The 22863-nt window shown below is 44.4% G+C and overlaps 1 protein-coding gene across 2 annotated transcripts in view; it reads right to left on the reverse strand.

Annotated features, from left to right (window-relative positions):
* The window catches only part of LOC115178788 ((E3-independent) E2 ubiquitin-conjugating enzyme UBE2O), a 45167-nt gene that overhangs the window by 19647 nt on the left and 2657 nt on the right, over positions 1–22863 (reverse strand). For both annotated transcript variants that reach the window (XM_029740103.1, XM_029740104.1), the window contains exons 2-8: positions 5635–5694; positions 5145–5255; positions 4091–4188; positions 3931–3994; positions 3199–3342; positions 2913–3022; positions 866–1016 (exon numbers count right to left, since the gene is read on the reverse strand). In XM_029740103.1, coding sequence (XP_029595963.1) covers positions 866–1016; positions 2913–3022; positions 3199–3342; positions 3931–3994; positions 4091–4188; positions 5145–5255; positions 5635–5694 — 738 coding nt within the window. The remainder of the gene's footprint in view (positions 1–865; positions 1017–2912; positions 3023–3198; positions 3343–3930; positions 3995–4090; positions 4189–5144; positions 5256–5634; positions 5695–22863) is intronic.

Consider the following 22863-nt stretch of genomic DNA (forward strand, 5'->3'; position numbering starts at 1 on the left):
CAAAGACACGGCAGTTGGAACCAAAAATCTCAAAGTTGGACTCAGACCAAAAGGACAGATTTTCACCGATCTAATGTCCATTGCTCGTGTTTCTTGGCCCAAGCAAGTCTCTTCTTATTGGTGTCCTTTACTAGTGGTTTCTTTTCAGCAATTTGACCATGAAGGCCTTATTCACGCCGTCTCCTCTGAACAGTTGATGTTGATATGTGTCTGTTACTTGAACTCTGAAGTATTTATTTGGGCTGCAATCTGAGGTGCAGTTAACTAATTAACTTATCCTCTGGGTCTTCCTTTGGCGGTCCTTATGAGAGCCAGTTCCATCATAGCGCTTGATGGTTTTTGCGACTGTACTTGAAGAAATCTTCAAAGTTCTTGAAATGTTCCAGATTGACTGACCTTCATGTCTTAAAGTAATGGACTGTCGTTTCTCCTTGGAATTTTACCAAATAGGGCCATCTTCTATATACCACCCCTACCTTTTAACAACACAACTGATTTGCTCAAATGCATAAGGAAAGAAATTCCACAAATTAACATGGCACACCTGTTAATTGAAATGCATTCCAGGTGACTACCTCATGAAGCTGGTTGAGAGAATGCCAAGAGAGTGCAATGCTGTCATCAAGACAAAGGGTGGCTACTTTGAAGAATCTCAAATATAAAATATATTTTGATTTGTTTAACATGTTTTTGGTTACAACGTGATTCCATATGTGTTATTTCATAGGTTGTCTTCACAAATATTCTACAATGTAGAAAATAGTTAAATAAAGAAAAACCCATGAATGAGTAGGTGTGTCTGAACTTTTGACTGGTACTGTATATATAGAAACATTTCCTCTCCCTTTCCTCCTCACTCACACACCTTCCTGGCTACGGGGTCCTCTGGGAGTCCGGGGGCCCCGTCGGGCCACTCACAGGTGATGTGTGTGGTGTCTCCCTTGGCTGGGAACACGTACAGGGCCCTCTCCCCCAGCTGCCTCTGGGTGTGGTCGTAGTAGCCCAGACGCTTCACTCTGGATCAGAACAAATGTATGTAGGGGGGAGTGTGTTAATAGAAGGGTCATTGAAGCAAAATAATCAGTGTGACTAGGGATGAGCATCTTGATACATGTGCTCTGATACGATGCACTAACATTTGTTGCATGAGCACATTCATTACTTCTATTAGCCCATACAAATGCCTTGAATAACAGATTCACTACATGGAACAAAAAAAGTTTGTTCTGAAGTATCTGTCCTATAGCAGAGATATAAAAAAGATGAGGAAACACGCATTTGTTTTTATTAACACATTTTTGGCCCATATTAAACACATTTTTGGCACTATTTCTAATTGACCCCAAACTTTTGAACAGTAGTGTATACTTCCATCCATTTTTTCAAATGGTACCGGGGGACCTTTAGACGAGTCTTGTGAGACCTGTTTACGTCGTAGAGCAAAACAACCTACATGTACGTGTTTGTGAGAGTCTCACCTTTCCACAGAGGCCTCGCATTAGTGTTGTTGCCCAAACTGCTCGGACGCTACAGACAGAAGTTGGCAGATCGGCTGAACCGACTTCAGATGAGTCCCAAGTTGCTTGTGGGGGTCGTAGAGCAAATCATTCGGACGCTACAGACGATATTGTGAGAAGACCGATTTTCGGATGTCTCAGGTTGACGAACACCGCTCTAGGAAGTGCGACATATGCGGATGCAGTGGATTGAGACGCATCCAATTAAGATCAAGCTTAAACTGACAGATTTTTATTATGCTAAATAGATTTCCACGGGGGCGTGGACAGCTACCTTAGGGGGTCAATATAGCACAGCTTTGAATTTCACCCATCTCAAAAGCGAATGGTTGGTGTAACCGATGTGAAACGGCTAGCAAGTTAGCGGGGTGCGCGCTAATAGCGTTTGAATTGGTGACGTCACTCGCTCTGAGACCTTGAAGTAGTTGTTCCCCTTGCTCTGCAAGGGCCGCGGCTTTTGTGGAGCGATGGGTAACGATGCTTCGAGGGTGGCTGTTGTCTATGTGTGCAGAAGGTCCCTGGTTCGAGCCCAGGTAGGGGCGAGGAGAGGGACGGAAGCTATTCTGTTACATTGATGCTGTTGACCCGGATCACTGGTTGCTGCGGAAAAGGAGGAGGTCAAAAGGGGGATGAGTGTAACTGATGTGAAATGGCTAGTTAGTTAGCGGGGTGCGAGCTAATAGCGTTTCAAATGGTGATGTCACTCGCTCTGAGACCTTGGGCCGCAGCTTTTGTGGAGCGATGGGTAACGATGCTTCGAGGGTGGCTGTTGTCGATGTGTGCAGAGGGTCCCTGGTTCGAGCCCAGGTAGGGGCGAGGAGAGGGACGGAAGCAAAACTGTTACATTGGGACCGTTTGGAACTTTACTGAGAAGAGCTGCTCTTTCTCCAGCTCAGACCATAGGCTTACAATGTAGCTCGCAAAAAATGAACACGGTCCTTGTTATGAAATTACAACTTCACCCTGTTCATGTAAACATCCAATTAAGACATGCCTGCAAGTGTGAGATGTGATTGTGAGGCGTGTATATAATGTGTGTAAACCAGATCACCAGAAACAGACTGTTCATACACTGTATATCTATAAAATGGAAAACTGCAGCCTCTATGCTCCCAAGTGTGGATGGATGGTAGAATGAATCTATGAATGCAGGACTCTACAGTGCGATCATTTTACTCTCATATGTGGCTCAACATTTGCTGTGCTACCTGGAATTCTGGAGTGCCAGCGCACCTAGAAAAATTAAGGATTCTAGCTTTAATATCTCAAATATTTGTCATTACGCTCCTAAAGTTGTGCGCCTACATTTTTCAACTTAGGCGCACACGGGCTCTTGTAAAAAAAAGTCAGCGTAGAGAATTGAAATGAACAGACAAACGGGGTGCAGTACAGTACCTGCAGAGGTTCTCCTGGGAGATGGTGGACGGAGGGGGGTAGACGCTGTCCGTGCCCTTGGGGGAGTAACTCTTGGTGATCCACGTCACCTTCAGCTCCGCCACCTGGACCTATGGGGGGGGGGGTCACATGAAAACACAGACGGGCATTGACATCACGCGTACTTCAGCAGCTAAGCCTATTAGGTGGTAAGGTATGTGGTCAGTAAAAACCAGGAAAAACTCAGGGCCAAAGTTATTGCCTGTGAATAACGTACTTCTATAAAATACGCAAATTGCCATCATACCTCTTCGACCACCACCCTGAACTTGCTCTTCTTGCGGAGTACGGGCTTGACCCCGGAGAGCCACTGGACATTGGAGAAGACTTTGGCCGGCCCGATAAGCACCTGGCCTGGGTAGAAACCATAGGTCTCGTCGAAGAACAGACCCTACCAACCAGGAAGGAGATGCATCTTACTAACACACAGAGGCAGTTTCCCTTCACCCATCCATTGACAATCGAAGAAAGGTCTAAGATACTCTGCTGCTCATTGGTCGCTTCAACAAATGACAAGAGAACATAGCTAGTACTTAACAAGCTTGTGTGGTTGTTGTTTTTTTGTTGCTAAATAAGAGAAAGTTAACTATGTAGAAACGGTTGTATTGTTTCTGAAATAACAGCCAAAGTGAACAGGAGTAACACCTAGGTATTCCCAGTCAAAGCCCAACAGCTTCCGATTAATATTGGACGCACGCCACCTGGTACCTTAAGACTAGGGTCGATTCCATTTAAACTCAATTTTCAAAAATCGGTTTCCTAAACTGACCCAGCTCAAATGGAATTGACCCCCACCCCCAAGTATTACACCACCACCTATGGTCAATAAAGAGGAATAGGAAGCTCAAGGCTGTGAGCAGTAAGTTTATTTCATATTGCTTCCACCTAGCCAGCCTTATCAGATCAGTAAAGTGCAGTGGACGAGGGCAGATGGCTACATTTTCACACAAAAAAACACAGCTCGCGGCATTTCACCTACCGAGTCACTGACATGCGGACAGACGTCGTACAGCTTGGCGCCGTCCTCCACATTCATGGAACACCTGCAGTAGTAGAGAGAAGTTGAGGCTAAGCATGAAGCAGACCGATGTAAATTAAACTGTTTTGAATTGACACTCATACTAGGACAGATTATGTACCTGGCGCCATTGGAAAGCTTGAGGATTATGTGGTTGGTCAGGTCGTACACCTTCCCCAGCCAGAAGTCGTAGGCTATGTAGTCCCCATACATGAAAGACTAGCAGGGAACACACATGAAACAAAGGATTGAAACAGAGACATTGATGTGGTACACATACAGTACCAGTCAAAAGTTCAGACACATTCATACCCAGGTTTTTCTTTATTTGTACTATTTTCTACATTGTAGAATAGTGAAGACATCAAAACTCTGAAATAACACATATGGAATCATGTAGTAACCAAAATATATTTTATATTAGAAATTCTTCAAAGTAGCCATCTGATGCAGCACGCCACTCTCCTTCTTGGTCAAATAGCCCTTACACAGCCTGGAGGTGTGTTTTGGGTCATTGTCCTGTTGAAAAACAAATAGTCCCACTAAGCCCAAACCAGATGGGATGGCGTATCGTTGCAGAATGCTGTTGTAGCCATGCTGGTTAAGTGGGCCTTGATTTCTAAATAAATCAGACAGTGTCACCAGCAAAGCACCCCCACACCACCACCATGCTTCACGGTGGGAACCACACACGTGGAGATCATCCGTTCACCTACTCTTAACCACCTCATGAAGCTGGTTAAGAGAATGCCAAGAGTATGCAAAGCTGTCATCAAGGGAAAGGGTGGCTACTTTGAAGAATCTCAAATATATTTTGATTTGTTTAACACTTTTTTGCTTACTGCATGATTGTGTAATTTCATAGTTCTGATGTCATTATTCTACAATGTAGAAAATATAATGAATAAAGAAAAACCCTGGGATGAGTAGGTGTGTCCAAACGTTTGACTCGTACTGTGTGTGTATGCATATACCACGGGAGATACTCGAGAAGGACAAGACAATTGAATAGCCTAATTAAATGAGTATTTATATGCAAATGGTTCATTAAAATAGAAATCCTAACAATAATAAATTACAAATGAATTTGACAAATCACATAGAAATGCTTCTATCTTGCAACTCCTCTGTGGACATTGGGCAAGTGAATATTACGGCATCTGTTTTTTTCTTACCCAGATGTGATGTAGGTCTTTACTGTTGACAGGGTAAAGGACACAGTTGGTCCCCACTAGTTTTACAGCACACTCTATGTCGATGTTGGTCACGATGCCACACTGGTTGTCCTGGAAACCACAACCGCAAACAAGGGTTACCATATCACCATCACCCTACGCTCTATCCAAAAACAATGCACCAATGTGTGTCGGTGCGTTTTAGTTCTCTATCACTAGTCAAGTCAACAAAATACCACCTAGGGGTAGGTGTTGAATATTAGCATAAGCTACACATACGCTAAAATGTTTCCTCAATATATCAGTGTGCTTGCATCAGTCCCCATCTTAACAAAGATGGCAGGTAAGCGCTTTCTGATAAAGGCATGTTAGCACATTCTACATCAAACATTGCAGCCTGTACAGTCATCCTGTGTTGGTAAGCCAGTCATGTAGGGTGTCATCAGCTAACACAGTGTAGTGATACGACAGGCGACGGAGCTCGGCTTACGTTAGAATTCATCCGCCGCACAATGTCTCGGATAACGATGGATCGATCTATAAGTTTCAGCTGCAACAGAGGGTGGAGAAAAGAGAGAGGGGGTGAGATGACAACGTCATAGAATACATAGACAAGACCGACAACTCAAGTGGTCTAATTTCAGCGGTCATTTTAGCATCTTGGTGGCAGCTGGGATGCCACTGGGTGCCGGTTACCATCCCAATCATCTCATCTGAACACAGTCTTATGACTGCCGCCTGACACCAATAGTGATATGGCAGCAGTGAGGTAGCCTGTGCTAAATACTAGTCAACCTTTTCCAAACCACAAATCAGCAGTGTCTGTAGGGCGCTGCACATAATCCCACCTATACCAAAAAATAAGTACAACACATTTGATGACAGAACACTAGTTTTGTTACATTACAGCCATATTCTAAAATGTATCAATCTACACACAATAACCCATAATGACAAAGCAAAAACAGGTTATACATTTTTGCTAATTTGTAAATAAAAAAAAAATAACCCACAGAAATCACATTTACATAAGTATTCTGACCCTACAGGCAGTTATTTTGTTAAAGCACCATTGGCAGCGATTACAGCCTCGAGTCTTCTTGGGTATGACGCTACAAGCTTGGCACCTGTATTTGAAGAGTTTCTCCCATTCTTCTCTGCATATCCTCTCAAGTGCAGATTGGATGGGGAGTGTTGCTGCACAGCTATTTTCAGGTCACTCAATGATATGTTCAATCGGGTCCAAGTCCAGGCTCTGGCTGGGCCACTCAAGAACATTCAGAGACTTGTCCCGAAACCACTCCTGCATTGTCTTGGCTGTGTGCTTAAGTTCGTTGTCCTGTTGGAAGGTGAACCTTCGCCCCAGTCTGAGGTCCTGAGCGCTCAAGGATCTCTGAACTTTGCTCAGTTTCTTTTTCCCTTGATCCTGACTAGTCTCCCAGTACCTGCCACTGATAAACCTTCCCACAGCATGATGCTGCCACCACCATACTTCACCGTAGGGATGGTGCCAGGTTTCTTCCAGACGTGACGCTCGGCATTCAGGCCAAAGAGTTCAATCTTGGTTTCATCAGACCAGAGAATCTTGTTTCTCTTGGTCTGAGAGTCATTAGGTGACTGTTGGCAAACTCATTGCAGGCTGTCATGTGCCTTTTACTGAGGAGTGGCTTCTGTCTGGCCACTCTACTATAAAGGCCTGATTGGTGGAGTGCTGCAGAGATGGGATAACCTTGCAGAAGGACAACCATCTCTACAGAGGAACCCTGGAGCTCTGTCAGAGTGACCATCAAGTTCTTGGTCACCTCCCTGACCAAAGTCCTTCTCCCCCCAATTGCTCAGTTTGGCAGGGCGGACAGCTCTAGGAAGAGTCTTGGTGGTTCCAAACTTCTTAAGAATGATGGCGGGCACTGTATATTTGGGGACCTTCAATGCTGCAGATATTTTTGGTACCCTTCCCCAGATCTGTGCCGACACAATCCTGTCTCGGAGCTCTACGGATAATTGCTTCAACCCTATGGCTTGGTTTTTGCTGTGACATGCACTGTCAACTGGGGGACTTTATATAGACAGTTGTGTGCCTTTCCAAATCAAGTTACAGGAACATTAAGGATGGAAAAAAAGGACGCACCCAAGCTCGATTGAGTCTCATAGCAAAGGGTCTGAATACTTATGTAAATAATGCTGTAATGTAACAAAACTGTGAAAAAGTCAAGGGATCTGAATACTTTCCAAAGACACTGTATATTAACTCGGCAAAAAAAGAAATTCCTCTCACTGTCAACTGCATTTCTTTTCAGCAAACCTAACATGTGGAAATATTTGTATGAACATAAGATTCAACAACTGAGACAAACTGAACAAGTTCCACAGACATGTGACTAACAGAAATGGAATAATGTGTCTCTGAAGAAAGGAGAGGGGGGGGGGGGTCAAAATCAAAAGTGACATTCAGTATCTGTGTGCCCACCAGCTGCATTAAGTACTGCAGTGCACCTCCTCATGGACTGCACCAGATTTGCCAGTTCTTGCTGTGAGATGTTACTCCACTCTTCAACTAAGGCGCCTGCAAGTTCCCGGACATTTCTGGGGGGAATGGCCCTAGCCCTCACCCTCCAACCCAACAGGTCCCAGACGTGCTCAATGGGATTGAGATCCGGGCTCTTCGCTGGCCATAGCAGAACACTGATATTCCTGTCTTGCAGGAAATCACACACAGAACGAGCAGTATGGCTGGTGGAATTGTCATGCTGGAGGGTCATGTCAGGATGAGCCTGCAGGAAGGGTACCACATGAGGGAGGAGGATGTCTTCCCTGTAACGCACAGCGTTGAGATTGCCTGCAATGACAACAAGCTCAGTCATATGATGCTGTGACACACCGCCCCAGACCACGACGGACCCTCCACCTCCAAATCAATCCCGCTCCAGAGTACAGGCCTCGGTGTAACGCTCATTCCTTTGACGATAAAACACGAATCCGACCATCACCCCTGGTGAGACAAAACCGTGACTCGTCAGTGAAGAGCACTTTTTGCCAGTCCTGTCTGTTCAAGCTACAGTGGGTTTGTGACTATAGGCAACGTTGTTGCCGGTGATGTCTGGTGAGGACCTGCCTTACAACAGGCCTACAAGCCCTCAGTCCAGCCTCTCTCAGCCTATTGTGGACAGTCTGAGCACTGATGGAGGGATTGTGCGTTCCTAGTGTAACTCGGGCAGTTGTTGTTGCCATCCTGTACCTGTCCCGCAGGTGTGACGTTCGAATGCGCCGATCCTGTGCAGGCGTTACACGTGGTCTGCCACTGCGAGGACAATCCGCTGTCCGTCCTGTCTCGCAATGTCCGTACAGGCTCACAGTACGGACATTGCAATTTATTGCCCTGGCCACATCTGCAGTCCTCATGCCTCCTTGCAGCATGCCTAAGGCACGTTCACGCAGATGAGCAGGGACCCTGGGCATCTTTCTTTTGGAGTTTTTAAGAGTCAGTAGAAAGGCCTCTTTAGTGTCCTAAGTTTTCATAACTGTGACCTCAATTGCCTACCGTCTGTAAGCTGTTGGTGTCTTAACAACCGTTCCACAGGTGCATGTTCATTAATTGTTTATGGTTCATTGAACAAGCATGGGAAATAGTGTTTAAACCCTTTACAATGAAGATCTGTGTAATTATTTAGATTTTTATAAATTATCTTTGAAAGACTGGGTCCTGAAAAAGGGACGTTTCTTTTTTTGCTGAGTTTAGTACAAGGTATGAAAGTCGACTTTGACCGCAACTTCACCCTGCCTGGTCTCGCTCATCCGAATGACACACAAGGTTGTAAAGAGACAACACACTGAGTTTATTCAGGGATCTCTGGGGAAGCGGGGATAAGAGCATCCGAGTAGAAGATCAACATTTGCATGTCAGAGGGTTCAGTTCAGTCTCACTCTCGGCACACACACACAGAACTGGAAAAATACTGTTGGAATGATGCCCTTGTTAATCTACAAAACGGCACAGTGAATAAAACACCAAAATGAAATGCCAAAATTCCAGATGCCTAATCAGGAGATGACTGGGAAACCCTGTTCCTCCAAGCACCATTCTCCCGTTAACACACTTGGTGAGATGAAATGTTCAGAATGTTGCAGGGAGAATTGCAATGAATAGAGAGGACACACTCCTTGAAAAGACAATGATATCTGTTCTACTCCATACATTTCTGAAACAGACAATACCTTTAAAAACAGATTCCCAATAAGATAAACTCAAAATAGCCTTAACAGTCTGTATTCCTCACCGTTTTAGCTATAATTTAGACGTATCTATAATCATCCACCACGTTGATGCGGTAGACGAACAGGACTGGGGAATGGGAATTACACACAGGAGAACAGACAGACCACGCAACAACAGACCCGCTCGAGAGTCAAATCAGCATCGTTGCGGTCTATTCCGTTTTCCACGTGATGACACGTACTGTTTTCAAATGTGGGGAGACAGACAGAGCACTCTTCAAAGTCAAGAGGCATTCAGTAAGCCAGGGATAGGCTAGTGGTGGGGTGGCAACACGCTCCATAATACTAAATCAGTGTAATGTGGCTAGTGCTAGTAGCGTCAAGCTGCTCCTCCGGCTGGAGTTGGAATGGGTGGCAGCTGCCAGCCGGATGTCATCACCTACAATAGAATTCTGGTGGAGAGAGGAGGCAGGCAGGACGAGAGATGATTAGGAGGAAGAGAGGAGAGAAAATTAGGAGGGAGGACGTGTGGTTATGAAGTGGAAGGGAAGGGTGCGAGTGTGTGTTAGCCAAAATGGGACATTACGGAGATAAAAAAAAAAGAAGCAATTACTCTAGTATTCCTGTATCTCTTGTACACCCACAAACACCACAATCTGATTGGCCTAGGCCAGCGGCAGCTATCTCCATGTTTTCAGGCTCTGCTGTCTGGACTATAACCTTATTCCTGTAAATTGTGGGGCGAGGAGGTGGGCAAGACAGGATCGATGCTCCATTTACACACAACGCCGTGCTAGCAGTCACACCAGTCCCAGTGTAGAGGCTGGACACACTCATGCGTGCACACTTACACAAACACAGATAGGCCTACACTGAAGCACGCGCACACAGCCCCTTGTGTGTGTTTAGTGATTCTAACTCTGCCATGGAGAAGAGGGGTCGGGCAGCCTCCGGATGCACCAACTGTCTCGCTGCGTAGGAACCATGAGGCTAAAATCAATACATACTCAACCAAATATGACGGAAGCAACCATGCGAAGTACTAAGATATGACATTACAAGATAATACAATAGGGCAACGCTTCCAGAAAGCATATTCTACCGTGACTATTTTATAGCTATCAAAACAATCCAGTTTAGCTTAGTTATCATTCATTATTCATGGTACGCTTGTAACACAGTCACGGTTCCACTCCCAGAAATAGTCAGAGGGAGAGGAGGACAGGATGAGAGGGAGATAGCAGAGGAAGGGTATACAGTCACTGATCTCATCTCATATAGAAGTGCAGAGAAAGAACGGCATGAATATCCTCCCTCTCCCTTTTCTAGTCTTTTCTTTTCTTCTTCTCCCCCGGCCCACCAAAGGAAGCCATTTCCTAGAGATGTCACCACTGACTGTCTCATCTGTTGCCTGCCTGTTCACTGCTCAATGAGCTGATCTGTGCCTCGCCGCATCCTGCACAAATCACTGCTCCTCCCGTGGGCGTGGAACACACACACACACACACACACACACACACAACACAGTATTCCATTTGTATGCATAATCAGATTGCACAAATCCCAATTGCTCAAGTGCATACAAAAAACTCTCACATATTACATTGCCTATGTGCAATACATAGACTACGGGAAACTACTAACAAAGAAAACATACACACAGGTTTTCCCCTTGTCTCAACAACGATCCTAAAGCTAGAAATATCCAGAGGGAAAACGCTGAAAATATCCTTTGTGTGTGTCATATGTTGGACGACTGTCTGTCGACACGATAGCGTTGTTCAGGAATTCAGTGGAAACACCTGTGTGTATTGGAAAGAAACCCCGGTATTGGCATCTTTTGTTCAGGCACCAATAACTGTCCAATAACAATGGCTGTTAGTCAGCAGCACAGAATCAAGCGTCAGCCTGGAAACCAGCAGGCTGTTCTGTAAAGGTGCCGCTAAAGGGGGGGGTGTGGTCTTTCTCATAGACACTAGTGCCAACACACACACACAGTGTACTAGAACACACTAACAAAGCGGACATCTCTCTGAAGGGGCAAGCTAAGCTGTCAGGCTAAAGGCTTACAAAGCAGATCTGTTCCTTTGTCTCATCTCAAGGATGGAGAGACTGTGTGGTGATAGATCAGTGTTTCCTAAACTAGGGGTTGAGACCATGGGGTGGCGAGAGAATCTCAGAAAAATAACTACAATAATTCACCGCTTGGTTCATAGAACCTAACCTCCAATATACACTCAATGTGGTCGTGAGTGTTTTCCTACAAAACGCCTGACCTTCTGAACTTTCCAATACCTTTGACGCATTTCAGTATTTCAAACCATACTTCCTTCAGTTTGAAATACTGTCAGATTGATTTGTAATTGACTGCCATAGCCCTAAATAACATTTTAAAAAGTTAACATTGGCTGTTGATGACATCACCTTACTGTTTTACATGGTGTGGTTGCCAAAAAAAAACATCTCAAAATGGGGTAACGGGCAGAAAAAACTAGTTTGGGAACCCCAATGGAAAAGGCTGGGGCTCTGGCAAGTAGCCACTGCTTGCAGGTCTCGGCTAAATGTTACCATGTCTCATCTCAGGGATTGAGAGAGTGCCGGTCTAACATAGACAATGGACTCTGATGACCGACAGACAACCAATCACAAAGCACAACTGATGCGTCCTCTCCTTCAGTGTCGAACTAAGCCTGCAACTGTGTTGACAGTGATTGATCAACAAGTCCTTTTGCATGCTGAATAAACCCAGGCAATATCAGGTATACCACTGTATATAGACTTTTCTACTGTATCAGTGACTGTATGTTTGTTATTCCATGTGTAACTCTGTTGTTGATTGTGTCGCACTGCTTTGCTTTATCTTGGTCAGGTCGTAGTTGTAAATGAGAACTAGCCTACCTGGTTAAATAAAAGGTGAAATAAAAAAATAAAGGTATTATTTAATGAAGCTGCCAGTTGAGGACTTGTAAGGTGTCTGTTTCTCAAACTAGGCACTCTAATGCAAAAGGGTTTTCTAGTGATCAATTAGTCTTTTAAAATGATAGCTAATCTAAGGTTAACACAACGTGCCATTGGAACACAGGAGTGATGGTTGCTGATAATGGGCCTCTGTACGCCTATGTAAATATTCCACAAAAAATCTGCCGTTTCCAGCTACAAGTCATTTCCAACATAAACAATGTCTACAGTGTATTTCTGATCAATTTGATGTCATTTTAAAAACTGAAAAAAATAAACAATTATAAAAAAAACACATTTCAAAAACACGTATTTTTCTAAGTGAACCCAAACTTTTCAACGGTAGTGTATACGGTCATTTTCAAATATATAGGGTGAAGTTTATTTCATAACAAGGACAATTGCTTTTTCTACCTGCACTACTAGATCAGCGGGAGGGGAAAAAAATTATCAAATGGTCTAAACCAGGGATGCCCAACCCTCTTTCTGGAGATCGTCTGTCCTGTAGGTTTTCAGTCCAACCCTAATTTAGCGTATCTGATTCAGCTAGTTAAGGTCTTGTTGAGCAGCTAATAAGTAGAATCAGGTGTGTTAAATTAGGGGTGTACTGAAAACCCACAGGACGGTAGATCTCTAGTAAGAGGGTTGGACTGAAAACCTACAGGACAGTAGATCTCCAGGAAGAGGGTTGGACTGAAAACCTACAGGACAGTAGATCTCCAGGAAGAGGGTTGGACTGAAAACCCACAGGACGGTAGATCTCCAGGAAGAGGGTTGGACTGAAAACCCACAGGACGGTAGATCTCCAGGAAGAGGGTTGGACTGAAAACCCACAGGACAGTAGATCTCCAGGAAGAGGGTTGGACTGAAAACTCACAGGACAGTAGATCTCCAGGAAGAGGGTTGGGCAGCCCTGGTCTAAACTATTAGATATTTTTTAGATAAATATTGATATATTACTAGCTTCAAACACTGAACCTGCAAAAATGACATTCCTTAGTAGGTGATGGTAATTTCAGATTAAAAGTGTGGGGGGGGCAGGGGGGGTGACAGACAGAGCTCATGAACAGAATATTTGAATTTAGAATGGAAAATTAAATGTAATTTATGCAACAAATGTTAGTGCATCGAATCGTATCGCATTGAACGTTCCTCTAATCAAACCGAATCATTTCAAACTAAAACGTTTCGTTCCTGTATCACATCGGAGCCCATGTACCTAGATGCATATCAAATCGTCTCGAAAGGGGAAAGATGCACATTCCTAGTACAACAGTATTGGTTTTGTCTTCCTGGGCTCATTAACACGAGTCACACTCTCCAGGTGGGGTGCCGGAGGAAGGACAGAGGAAAAGGAGAGACTGCAGCCATGGGCCACGCCTGTTCTCCATTCACATGGAGCATGTTGATACTTAAAAATGATAAAGATCAAATATTTATCGCATACTAGATTCACCCTCTGTCTCACTCACACACACCAGGGCCATGTACGACACCTACACACAAAATGATTCTACACACACACACACACCTCCCTACATGTCCCACCTCCATCTCCAGCAGACCAGCCATGTCTGACAGAGCTGGTGGTCCATTCATCCAGACAGCGGGACCACACAACTCCATTAGAGGGGCGGTAATGTTCTAGGCCTTTACTCCTGTTCTCCTGGGGGAGAGGAGAACCAGGTGGCGTTAAGAGAACTGACAGTCTGGTATAAAACCACTATAAACTTCTGGAACAACTGATGGGAGCTGAGGAAGGGTCAGCAGAGAGAGAGAGAGAGTAACTGATTGAGAGTAAAAATAGTGGCAGGGCAATAGGACACAGGGAGACCGTCAGACAGATAAGGGGAGGTGGACGGAGAGGAGGGGTGGAAAGAGAGCGGGAGGGAAGAGCAAGGCAGAGGGAAAAAACAACAGAGTGAAAGAAAGCCAGACACAGAACCAGCCTGTCTCCCCCACTGTGGGGTGTCAATACTGCAGAGGGAGAGAGGCTGCAGCCAGCCGGCCTTTCTCCGCAAGTCCTCAGCGGACACATCTACCACACACAGAGAAGCAGAGAGAGCGAGCGAGGCAGAGGGAGAGAGAGAATTAACTACAGGACAAAATACAAACCCTGCAACCCAAAAAAGCCTGTGGAGTTGATGGTATCCTCAATGAAATAGACAGACCACAAATTCCAATTAACTATACTTTATCATCCTCAGCTCTGGCATATACCTCAATATTTGGAACCAAGGACTGATCACCCCAATGCACAAAAGTAGAGACAAATTTGACCCCAATAACTACTGTGGGACATGCGTCAGCAGCAACCTTGGGAAAATCCTCTGCATTATAATTAACAGCAGACTTGTACATTTCCTCAGCGAAAACAATGTACTGAGCAAATGTCAATTTGGCTTTTTACCAAATTAGCGTACAACAGACCATGTACTCACCCTGCACACCCTAATTGACAAAAACAAAAAACAAAGGCAAAGTCTTCGCATGCTTTGTTGATTTAAAAAAAGCTTGACTCAATTTGGCATGAGGGCCTGATATACAAATTGATGAAAAGTGGTGTTGGGGGAAAACATACAACATTATAAAATCCATGTACACAAACAAGCGTGCGGTTAAAATTTGGCAGAAAAAATTTCTTCCACAGGGCCGGGGGGTGAGACAGGGATGCAGCTTAAGCCCCACCCTCAACATATAAACAAATTGGTGAGGACACTAGAACAGTATGCAGCACCCTGCCTCACCCTACTAGAATCTGAAGTCAAATGTCTACTGATGATCTGGTTCTTCTGCAGCACCTAGATCTTCTGCACAGATTGTCAGACCTGGGCCCCAAAAGTAAATCTCAGTGAGTCAAAAAAATAGAGACACCGTTGCGTTACAGCACACAAATGACACATACCTCGGCCTAAACATCAGCGCCACAAGTAACTTCCACAAAGCTGTGAACGATCTGAGACAAGGCAAGAAGGGCCTTCTATGCCATCATTATGATCTGGCTAAAAATACTTGAATCAGTTATTGAACCCATTGCCCTTTGTTGTGAGGTCTGGGATCCACTCACCAAAAAAGCATTAACTTAAGGTATAGGGGGCAGTATTTTCATTTTCGGATGAAAAGCGTGCCCAGAGTAAACTGCCTAATACTCCGGCCCAGAGTCAAATATTTGCATATTATTAGTAGATTTGGATAGAAAACACTCTGAAGTTTCTAAAACGGTTTGAATGATGTCTGAGTATAACAGAACTCATATGGCAGGCAAAGACCTGAGAAAAATCCAACCAGGAAGTGGGAAATCTGAGAATTGTAGTTCTTTTGAATCCCTATCGAAACTACAGTGTCTGTGGGGTCACGTTGCACTTCCTAAGGCTTCCATTGGCTGTCAATAGCCTTTAGAAACATGTTTCATCCTTCTCCTGTTACTGGGCAGAAAATAGGAGCTCAGTCAATGAGTGGACTGCCTGGGACCAGTGAGTTGTTTACTGCGCATGCACGTTTGGTGCGCCGCTCCTTCTTTTTCCTCTGTAATGAATACGCTATTGTCTGGTTGGAATATTATCGACGTTTTATGTTAAAAAGACCCTAAGGATTGATTGTAAACAACGTTTGACATGTTTCTACGAACGGTAATGGAACTATTTGACTTTTCGTGTCTGGATTTACACTCGCGCGTTATGCCTTTGGATAGTGATCTGAACGCATGAACAAAACAGAGGTATTTGGACATAAATATGGAGTATTTCAAACAAAAATAACATTTATTGTGGAAGTATGAGTCCTGGGAGTGCATTCTGACGAAGATCAAAGGTAAGAGAATATTTATAATACTAATTCTGAGTTTAGTTGACCCCAGAACTTGGCGGGTATCTGTACAGCTTGCTTTGATGGCGAGCTATGTACTCAGAATATTGAAAAAAAATTGCTTTCTCCGTAAAGCCATTTTAAAATCTGACACAGCGGTTGCATTAAGGAGAAGTATATCTATAATTCTTTCAATAACTGTTGTAAATGTTAAACGTTTATGATGAGTATTTTTGTAAATTGATGTGCTCATTCACCGGAAGTTTTGGTGGGAATACATTTCCTGAACATCACACGCCAATGTAAAATGGGGTTTTTGGATATAAATATGTACTTTATCGAGCAAAACATACATGTATTGTGTAACATGAAGTCCTATGAGTGCCATCTGATGGAGATCAAAGGTTAGTGAATATTTTAGCTGTATTTTTGTTTTTTGTGATGCATGTCCTTGCTTGGAAAATGGCTGTGTGGTTTTTCTTGTTTAGTTTATGTCCTAACAATCTACATTTTATGCTTTCGCCGTAAAGCCTTTTTGAAATCGGACAATGTGGTTAGATTAACGAGAAGTTTATCTTTAAAATGTTGTAAAATAGTTGGTTGATTGAGAAATTGAAATGATATTTTTGCTGTTTTGTATTTCGCGCCATGCTATTTCACTGGCTGTTGAATAGTGGTCCCACCTAGCCCATAGAAGTTAAGAAAATGGGAAAAACACCAAATTGAGGCTCTGCATGCAGAATTCTGCTCAAATATCCTAGGAACTGTTGTAAGTGTAATGTTTACTGTTCCTTTTTTATTGTTTATTTCACTTTTGTTTATTATCTATTTCACTTGCTTTGGCAAAGTAAACATTTTCCCCATGCCAATAAAGCCCTTAGAAAGAGAGAGCGAGAGAGACCGAGAGAGAGTGAGCATCAGATACATCATCTAAGGAGGGGTGTGGTTGACAACAACCCTTCCACATTACATCACTGCTCTGCATTCTCCAGAACAGAACCCCACAGGGACAGGGAGGAGGGGAAGAGAGGGATAGGAGGAGGGAGGACTGCTTATCATTTCACATCTTTGTAGTGAGTTACCGAGGCTATTCTCTCGAGCCCTAGGCTATAGGGAAGGATGGATCCAAGATGACTTAGCTGCTTCTCTCCTCTCACCACCTGCTGTAACGCCTCTTCACCTTCCAGACCTGTCACTTTCTCTCAATCTGCTGATGATCCCTTGTTCTGGCTGCTTGTGAATGTGTGATGTGTATGTGTCCACTCCACGCTAAGGCCTTGGCACCTACTTAACATTACTCAAGCTCATACACTCCCTTCTTATTTTATGTCACCTTTATTTAACCAGGTAGGCCAGTTGAGAACAAGTTCTCATTTACAACTGCGACCTGGCCAAGATAAAGCATAGCAATTCAACACATAAAACAACAGAGTTACACATGGAATAAACAAAACATACAGTCAATAATACAGTAGAAAAAGAAAAAAAGTCTATATACAGTGAGTGCAAATGAGGTAAGGCAAAAAATAAGCCATGGTGGCGAAGTAATTACAATATAGCAATACATGTTCAGAAGATGAATGTGCAAGTAGAGATACTGGGGTGAAAAGGAGCAAGATAAATAAATAAATACAGTATGGGGATGAGGTAGGTAGATAGATGGGCTGTTTACAGATGGGCTATGTACAGGTGCAGTGATCTGTGAGCTGCTCTGACAGCTGGTGCTTAAAGCTAGTGAGGAATATATGAGTCTCCAGCTTCAGAGATTTTTGCAGTTCGTTCCAGTCATTGGCAGCAGAGAACTGGAAGGTGGCCAAAGGAGGAATTGGCTTTGGGGGTGACCAGTGAGATATACCTACTGGAGTGCGTGCTACGAGTGGGTGCTGCTATGGTGACCAGCGAGCTGAGATAAGGCGGGGCTTTACCTAGCAGAGACTTGTCGATAACCTGTAGCCAGTGGGTTTGGCAATGAGTATGAAGCGAGGGCCAGCCAACGAGAGCGTATAGGTCGCAATGTTGGGTAATGTATGGGGCTTTGGCGACAAAACGGATGGCACTGTGATAGACTGCATCCAGTTTATTGAGTAGGGTATTGGAGGCTATTTTATAGGTGATTTCACCGAAGTTCAGGATCGGTAGGATGGTCAGTTTTACGAGGGTATGTTTGGCAGCATGAGTGAAGGATGCTTTGTTGCGAAATAGGAAGCCAATTCTAGATGTAATTTTGGATAGGAGATGCTTAATGTGAGTCTGGAAGGAGAGTTTACAGTCTAACCAGACACCTAGGTATTTGTAGTTGTCCACATATTCTAAGTCAGAACCATCCAGAGTCGTGATGCTGGAGGGGCGAGCAGGTGCGGGCAGCGATCGATTGAATAGCATGCATTTAGTTTTACTTTAAGAGCAGTGGGAGGCCACGGAAGGAGAGTTGTAAGGCATTGAAGCTCGTCTGGAGGTTAGTTAACAGTGTCCAAAGAAGGGCCAGAAGTATACAGAATGGTGTCTGTGGCTACTTGGCAGTGTGTCCCGGATTACTTCATTAATAGTCAACCACAGGGCCTGCAGTTTAGCCTATTTTCTGAGAACTGCAGGACTAGAACCAGGTTGCTAAGTAGCAAAGAGGCTAGTAACCAAAAAGCTACATAGCACTAATTGCGTCAAAACAAACGTCATGACGACATGTCAATTACCATGTGAGGAGAATGGCGTTTAGTCTTAACTGTAAGTCAGTTAGGATCATCCGATGTCTAAATACAGATACCCTAATTTGTGATAGTTTAAGCCTCCTCAGTAGGGAATGGCTAACCGCTAATGGCAATTATTCAAGCACCATGCTAATGAGTTGGCTGGATAATTAATAACGACAAGATGGTTGATGTCTCAATATGATTGGAGAAGGCTAGCTAGCTAGTTAGCTACTGTTATCAGCACATGCGGAGTGACTCGCTGGATTACAAGGCATCAACTGTATAGGCCAGGGCTTCCCAAACTCAGTCCTGCACCCCCGGTTTCACCTTTTGTTTATTGCCTCAGCACTACACAGCTGATTCAAATAATCAAAGCTTGATGAGTTGGTTATATTAATCAGCTGTGTAGTGCTAGGGCAAAAACCTAAACTGCACGCATAACGGAGATGGATCCTTCCAACCTCCCATACATCACTAGCAGACAGGCCAGCCCAATAAAGCGGCAAATGAGACGGGGGGGGGGGGGGGGAATGACGGGGCAAAAAGGTGACAAAGGTGACAAATAGGACCAAGGCTTATGTATGACATGTTCTCCAGAGGGGACAGAGCGGGAGAGGCAAGGTCAGAAAAACAAAGCATAAGCCTTGTGCTGCTGCTTACGAGCCTCTAAAAAGCATACCTCTAATGCCTTTTCAGCTAGTCGTGTGGTGATACCTAATGTATATCAAACCACATTCCAGTGCCCAACACAGGCCGTTATCTGACGGAATACTCACTCATTACCCTGGATAAACCAGAGTCATAAACAATACTGGTGAATGCTGATACTCAGCATTCACCAGATTAGACTTAGCAATACCTGTAAACAGCATCCTGAAAGGACCGCACTACCTTCCGGACAACAAAAGGAGACCAAATTCTCCCAAGTCGGTACGTAAAAAGAGATATTGGCCTATTCAGCAAACTAAGGGGTTAGGCCTATAACTGCAACTGCTTGCAACATGAAAACAAAAACCTCTAAAAATAGACCCTGGTAAAATAAGAAATTGAAGGGGGGAAAAGAGAACCAATGGGACAGAGGGGGGGGGGCCTTATCACTTAAGGACAAAAAGCTCTTCACTGGCATAGCAACCATCTGCCCAGAGCTAGCCCATCTCTTCCTCTTTCCCTCCTCACTGCATCTCTCCCTTGTGCCCCCTCTCATTATCCCTCACTTTTCCTGCTCCCTTCATCCTCTTTCTCCCCTTACTCTCTCCATTTCTCTCTCTCTCTCCTCGCTTCTCTTTTCGTCCCCCTCTCTCTCTGCGGTAGAGTCGGCAGCAGTAGGCCCTGGCCCCGGCTGCACCCACCGTCATTAGCAGCATCATGCCACACTCCACCCCTCCTCCACCCCCAGGGCCTAGGCGTCACGGTCACCTCAGACCCCCGTCTGACAGCTCCGTCTCCGAGCACAGCCTTGAATAAGGGATAAGAGGGTGGGAGGGAAACCGTCGCCCCGACCTCAGTACCACGTCCTGCGCTCCACTGTCAGCTACCTGCTGCAGTCATAGCCTTGGAAAGCCTATCAAAAGAGAGCTAGGGAGTGCTAGACAGTGTACTGCAGCAACAGGGCCGAGTTAGCTAATGTTCTAGCAATGCCGCTGTGTGCTCACTGTCGCTGTACTGAATTGTAGGCAGCCACAGGCTTCCACAGCATGAACCCTGTCAAAGACCTTCAATAGACCCCTTAGCCTCATTGAGGGACCATTGAGAGACAATGTCCTTCATAGTCAAGAGATGCACTATTTTCAGTCCTAGCGTCCTTGCTAGGCTAGCGATGTAATGGTTGCTATTCAGGAGGCATCTCCAGTTAGTAGTTATTCCATTAAACTGAGCCCAATATGAACAGCTTTTCACACAGGTATTGATGAAGAAAGCAAGGTTGAAACATGGGGTTCTTTGTACAGTTTATAATATGACTAGCCCACCATTGTGAGAGTGCAAAGCCCCTTCCTATCCAATCAGGTTTAAAACGGGTAGCTATAAATTCTATTCAACTGAGCCTCATTAAAACCATTTCACTTTTAATTCTTGAAGAAAGCAAATGTGAAACATTGGGTAGTGGTCCACCTCTGATAGAACTAGCAAAGCAATGCACTTTCCTTTCCAATCAGGTTGGATGGAAAGATCACTACAGAGGAAAATGATTGCCCGCTCAAACAAGGACGTCACAGAGAGGCGTAGTCCTTGACTTAGATGACATTACATTTTTTATGAACTTTTATTTAACTAGGCAAGTCAGTTAAGAACAAATCCTTATTTAAAATGACGGTCTACCCCGGCCAAACCCGGACGACGCTGGGCCAATTGTGCGCAGCCCTATGGGACTCCCAATCACAGCCGGATGTGATACCTCACAGCCATTATCGCTTATGAGGCGCAACGCAATGTGCCAAGCTTTACACATATCCCTCATATCTTCACTGTCTCAGAGTCAGGCGGTGAATGAAATATGCAATGCATGTTCTTGACCGGCTTCGATAATGGGGTTCTGGGAAGTGATTGAAACAGCGCCACGCCAGTGGAAGATCTGAGACCAATCACACGATACTCTCCTTTTGGAGATGTAATTAAGATTTCAGAGGGAAAACGTGGCATAGCTTATTACAGTGCAGATAAAATAGTGTCAGTCTGCTATTGCTGAGGCAGCGGCGTGCATCTAAATAAGTTTCCACAGGGGAACTTGATGAAGAGTAATATGGTTCCATCTGAAGAGAAAAAAACGACAGAGGTGACAGTGGGAAATGCAAGCTTTGCACCCCACGGGGACGCTTCTTTTTCTATTACGCTTTCACCGAGCACGTTTGCGAGGAACTGAATACGAGAGGGAATTAGTTCAACTTTACCTCACGGACGCATATGTCACGTTGAGACAAGTCACAAGACAGGCCTAAGGCTCAATCTACTTGTTTGTCGAGACTATGTTGTTCGCCTTCTCTGTCTTGAAGTAAATATCTGCCATACAAATCCTGAATAAACTCCTCATTGGTAAAAAACCTTTGAGGAATAATAACTGCAGTAGCAGTGAGGGAGACAAAGAGGCTGGTGAATCAGGTAGCCAGGCTTCCCTAATAGGAAAGCCTTGTAAAGTCAATGGCAGAAAGTAGCTACAAAGGGGTGGAAACCAGTGCAGCCTTACAGCACGTCAAACCAATCCCTTGCTTGGGCGGAGCTGAAAAAGGTGCCCACTAAATGAGTTTGTGCCGTAGGAGCAACAGTGGTCGGGAATAGTTGATTAAAATCCCATCAAAATATGTTGATGTATGCCGTGTTTGTGGTTCATTTCAATAAATCAGAGACCGTCGGCAACACTTGATACACTAAACTCTTACCATAGCCTGTAAGTAGACACGTTTTGTAGTGATCAAGCAGAGGAGTTGTAGTGCCTTCAACGACTCGATGTATAGAGCACATCTCTGGCAAAACAGAATTCCGTTTGTCCTCTAGGTTTTCTTATATTTCCTGCAATGTTACAAACTAGCATACGCAACAACTCTCTGCAAAATGTGTCCTACCCGGTCGGCAAACAGTCACTAACATAACCCAGCACCCCTTCCACGAGCACGTAAGGGGGGAGGTTCTTGAAATGTCAAATCCACTAAAACATTTGTACACCATTCTAGCCAAATCTTCAGACCTCCAAAGGTTGGTGTGACAACATGATTTGGATGCATGACTATGCAAAACTAGGGTTAAGGTCTGACTTTTCGTACACATTGATGCACCCCCCTATCCCAGTGTCCCCGGAAGTGTGTGAAAATGGGTATAAAGCAGAGGAAGGTGAGAAATAAAAGCAGTCAGTCTATATAAGGACAGACTTTCTTGTAAATATGCCATTTTTGCATACTGCAGGAAGTGGCCTGGTCATGAATTATAGATGTGAATCTTTGAGTTGCTCAAGAGAATATGTGACTGAAAAAACACCATCTGAGCAGTAGGTAGACAGAGGATGCACACTGACAGTAGTGATGGGAGAAAACAAAATCGATACAGTTCCATATATCGGGATATTATTTGAT

This window comes from Salmo trutta, chromosome 38 (genome assembly GCF_901001165.1).
Source record: "Salmo trutta chromosome 38, fSalTru1.1, whole genome shotgun sequence".
NCBI classification, from domain to species: Eukaryota; Metazoa; Chordata; class Actinopteri; order Salmoniformes; family Salmonidae; genus Salmo; species Salmo trutta.